The sequence below is a fragment of the Nannospalax galili genome, unplaced genomic scaffold (genome assembly GCF_000622305.1).
Source record: "Nannospalax galili isolate Female #2095 unplaced genomic scaffold, S.galili_v1.0 scaffold686, whole genome shotgun sequence".
NCBI lineage: Eukaryota > Metazoa > Chordata > Mammalia > Rodentia > Spalacidae > Nannospalax > Nannospalax galili.
The window spans coordinates 1,482,891-1,487,856 of NW_008355472.1; the positions used below are offsets into that span (position 1 = coordinate 1,482,891).

Sequence of the window (4,966 nt, forward strand, 5' to 3'; positions counted from 1 at the left end):
TCCTACAGTCCTACCTCTCTTGAGCTCCTTCTTTCCCCTTATCCCCTAGGTTCCTTGTATACCCTTCCCTCCCCCCTCCCTTAAACTACCCCAGTTTTTATCCATATCTCCCTTATTAAGGCCTGTTTCCTTCTGTTCTTCTCTTTCAGGTTCTTTCTTTTCCTTTACCTCCCTGTTTCCTTTCCATTATCCTGGTTCCTGTAGTTATGTCTGGATACATAGGTATATCTCATTTTTTAAAAGTTACATGCCATTTATTCTTATGACAAGTTATAAAATATGCTTATAGTGGAGGAGAATCCTAGAATTGGCTGAAACTTTTAGTTAGTTAGAAAAAGTAAAGGATGAATGATTATTTCACTTCACCAAGAGGTTGCTGAGCACATTTATCAAAAGATGTGGAATTTGCTGGGAACAGCTCCAGAGCACAGTGTGATGCTGGGTAAGCATGCTACAGCCGAGACAGATGTAGAGCACCACCACCAAGCTCTGTTTTGTTAGACCAAATAGACTTCTCAAGAATGAGTGGTTTTGTTCATGATATATTTTTTCCAACAATAATTGTTTGTGTAAGACAGTGTAGTTGAAAGAAAATGTGCTTTAGAGGTATACAGTCTTCATCTTTATTTCAGCACTGCCATGTTCTTGATGACTTGTAGTTATTCTTTAAATTTGAGCTTTTTTCACTTCATCTGTAAAATAAATTACCTTAATGAAGTAATACAGCTTGGTCATATTGACCCTGTTACAGTGGAAGCCCTTGAAAGGCTGCATTATTCACTCTTTTTTTGGGGGGGGGTGTCTTTTTGAGTCAGGGTCTCCCTGTAGCCCCAGCTTCCCTAGAACTCACTATGTAGACCAGGCTGGCCTTGAACTCACAGAGCTCCACCTGCCTCTGCCTCCTGAGTGCTGAGATTAAGGCATGCACCACTGCGCCCAGCTTATTCACTCATTTTTTAGTGTTCATGTTGTCTCAAGTTGTAATGTTGTGATCCTTTTCCTCCATTATTAATAAGAGACAATTATTCAAAATTTCCTATGGCTGAGCTATGTAGGAATAGAGTATATTCTCTGCTTGTGTGTTAAATATGCCTATAAGCCAGTATAAGATACATTTACAGTAATGAAGGAGCTAGTCATCTGTCAGTGCTAGATAATGACCAAAAATGTTAACCAGTCAGGCATGGTGACTTATGCCTTTAATGCCAGCACTTGGGAGGCAGAGGCAGGCGAATCTCTGTGAGTTTGAGGCTAGCCTGATCTACATAGTGAGTTCCAGGCCAGCTGGGGCTACAGGGAAACCCTTTCTCAAAAACCCAAAAGCTTAGCCAAATTTTTCTTTATTTTCCCTGCCTAATACTTTTCTATCCCTCTTTGAATTTAGGAGTATGTATCCTGTTTGGAAATCTTTTCTGGAGGGAACAATGCAGGTAGCCCAGTCACGGATCAATATATGTGAAAACTATAAAAACTTCATTTCAGAGCCTGCAAGGACAGTAAGAAGCTTAAAAGAACAGCAACTAAAAAGGGTATCGTTTCTATTTCTGTTCTTTTCTCACATGTATTTTAATATTTACAATCTGTAAGATTATGCTAAATCACATTTAAAACTGAGATTTCCAAAAATATGGTCGCAAATGTTCCTGGATGACATTTTACCAGGATTTCTCAACATGTTCCCTTTAACGAAAATGTTTTATTAGCTGATTAGGTGAGTGTGATTTGAATCTGTAGAAATAGCACAGTAAATAGTTCTTAGAAATACTATTTATGCTGGGCATGGTAGTCTATACCTTTAACCCCAAGACTTAGGCAAAGGCAAGTGGATCTCTGAATTCAAGACTACCCAGGTCTACATAGCAAGTTCCAGGTCAGCCAGGGCTGCATAGTGAGACCCTGTCTTTAAAAAAAGAAGAGAATGGGACTGGGGAGTTGGCTCAGCAATTAAGAGCACTAGCTGCTCTTGGAGAGGACCTGGGTTCAATTCCCAGTACCCACATGGTGGCTAACAACCATCCGTAACTCCAGTTCCAAGGGATCTGACACCAGCTTCTGACCTCCATAGGCATTGCACAACACGGGTGCACCTACCTACATGCAGGCAATACTCTCATACACATAAATAAAAAATAATAAATAAAATATTTTTAAAAGAAAGAAGGAATGCTACTTATATAGCTGAAATAAATAGAACTATATAGTTTTACAGTATTGATTTGATGTATGTTAAAATGGTTACATTCTTAATCACACTGATTGTATTAATCATTCTCAATTATAGCTTGAGCCATTTGGGAAACTTGGAAAGTTGACACATTTTGACCAGTTACTTCAGTGACTTTAATTTTTAAAAGCCTAGTGTACTCTAAAGTTTTAAGTATAGCTGGGACTGGTGATACATTCCTGTAATCCGAACTGTTCAGGAGCCCAAGGCAGAAGCAAGTTTGAGGCCTGCCTAGGCTCCGAAGTCAGTTCAAGACTGGCCAGCCTAGCAAATTAGTAAAAGACTTCATCTCAAAACAAAACAAAGTTCAATTATGTAGCACACAAATAAACTTTTTTTAAAGGATTTGTTTCTTTGATTCAATTAAAAGAGAAATGTCATAATTTAATGTCATTTTTATGAAAAATTTACTATCAAGGTAGATGTTTAATCTATGGCTGCTATGTGTCAGAGCTGTTTTGCTACTCTTAACTGGGTTGTAAATGTTACCTGCTGAGGTAGTTACTATTATTTTAACCTATATGTTACAAATGAGTAGCTAAGATCAGTGGAGTTAAATAAATTGCAAGTTATATGAGTAACAACTGGAAACACTGAGTTGTAGATTGAGGTTGTCCTACCCCAGAGCCAAGTTCTTGACCCACTGTGGGAAGTTAGGTTTATTTCCCCTAGGGTGTCAAGGATTCTCACATCCTGTTTCCATTCTGGCTACTTTAATCTCTCCTTACCCCTGAATAAAACTGCGTTAGAGCATAGTGGGGGAATAAGTAGATATTTAAATTGTATCTCTCTTTGGAAATTAAGTTACCATGATGTCTATAAGTAAAGTACTTTAATAGAAATTATTAATACTTCAGAAAAAATAATTATTTAAGGAAACAATATTGCAGAAATCATACAATGTTTTGATCTTGATTGCCATTTAGATTTTCAGAAAAATTTTAAAAGCTTTTGAAAACCTTGATCTTCTGTTTGCCCAAGATGATTTCCATAGCACAAAATCAATGTTAAATATTTATATGTGTGCATATAAAATTTTGCTCAGTTTAGAACACTCACCTAATATCATTTGGCTTAAATACATTTGTATAAGAATGTCTGTGGCTAGTCTTTGCCAAAGATGATCTCTTTCAAAGGAAACCTGGTAAATAAACTTATGTAACCACTAACTTGATTTCTAATTAGAAGAAAATGTGCATAGAGGTGTGTGTGTGTGTGTGTGAGTGAGGGGGGAGGGAAAGAAAAGAGAGGGAAATGGGAGAGGGAAGGAGAATATGATTACGTAAGTGGAAGAGAGACAGGTAGAAGCAGAGCATTTGTACTAATGTCTTAAACAGGAGGAAATACTGTGTTTCCAATTGCTAGTGTATTTGGCAAATCTAACTAATTACTGGAAAGTTCCATCTTTTTCAATATTACAATGTTTTGAAAGAATATAACTTTCTGATGGTTTTCTCTTCCATTGAATGGGATAGTCTCAGATTCAAATTTAACCAACATTTCTATGCAAGGAATATTTGGTGAAATTTGACAGTTCCCTTATATATGAATTATCTTGTTTTATATTATAGTTGATAATGTGTTTATTTTCCATGTAGGAAATTGGGATTACTAGTGGCTGACGTGTACTTCAAACTGGCTAAGCCAAGAAGAGAATGTGTTAATTTATTGAACCAAAAATTCTAGGACTTCAGGCATGGACAGATCCAGGGTTTCAGATGTCTATATTAGAATTCACATTTTTTTAAAAAAAAAATCTATCTGCTCTGCTTTTCCCAGTGACTTTTTTTTTTATTACTTATTATTGGCTGTTTGTGCACGCCTTTAATCCCAGCACTTGGGAGTCAGAGGCAGGTGGATCTCTGTAAGTTTGAGGCCAGCCAGATTTACATTGCAAGTTCCAGGCCACTTGGGGCTACAGGGAGACCCTGTCCCAAAAAGACCCAAAAAAATTTTTTTATTATTATTTGGTATGTATATGATGTATGTGTGAGAGTATAGGTATGCATGTATCGAGGTTCATGTGTGGAGGTTAGAGGTCAACTTTCAGCAGTCTGTTCTTCTACCATGGGGATCCACCTCAGGTAGTCAGGCCTATGCAGCAAGCGCTTTTGCCTGCTGAGCCATCTTGCTGGCCCCAATGGCTGCATCTGCCTCCCCTGAACTCAGCTCTCCCCCTTCACCCTCTTTTCCACCTCTTCTCACTAGGTTATAGAAACAACTTAAAATTTTCCTCTTTCCCAAAAGTTTCAGTAAACCAACCAGAACTGCTTTCCATATTGACTGCATCATTTTTGCATTCTCACCAAAAGTATCCAGACTTCAGTTTCTCCATAAACTTGCCAATAGGTTTATTATTTTTTAAAAATTATGTATTTTTCATTTCTAGAATTTTTGACCAACTTAAGAAAAAAAATAGATCCCTGACGACTTTATATCCATGCTCAGATGCCAAGGAGCTCAGAAAATAACCGACTGTGACTAGTAATAATCAGATATATAGAGATTAGAAATGCATGTACAAACATCTTAATGTCAATTGCATTAAAAATGAAGTTTTCTGCATGAAATTCTGTATTTTAATAATGAAATGGAGATCTTGTTTAAAGGTTAAAACCTCATTTAATTTTATGTCTTATAGGTTTTATACTGAGTACAATATTTTATAACTGTATCAATTTAACTATAAACCTAAAACTTTACAACCAACTTTGAAGGAGATGCCTCTTAGCTATGGAAATT

At 36.8% G+C, this 4,966-nt stretch overlaps 1 protein-coding gene across 3 annotated transcripts in view; it reads left to right on the forward strand.

Moving 5' to 3' along the window:
• The window catches only part of Fchsd2 (FCH and double SH3 domains 2), a 222,199-nt gene that overhangs the window by 109,089 nt on the left and 108,144 nt on the right, over positions 1-4,966 (forward strand). For all 3 annotated transcript variants that reach the window (XM_017803071.2, XM_017803070.2, XM_008852729.3), the window contains exon 5: positions 1,385-1,529. In XM_017803071.2, the coding sequence (XP_017658560.1) occupies positions 1,385-1,529 (145 nt within the window). The remainder of the gene's footprint in view (positions 1-1,384; positions 1,530-4,966) is intronic.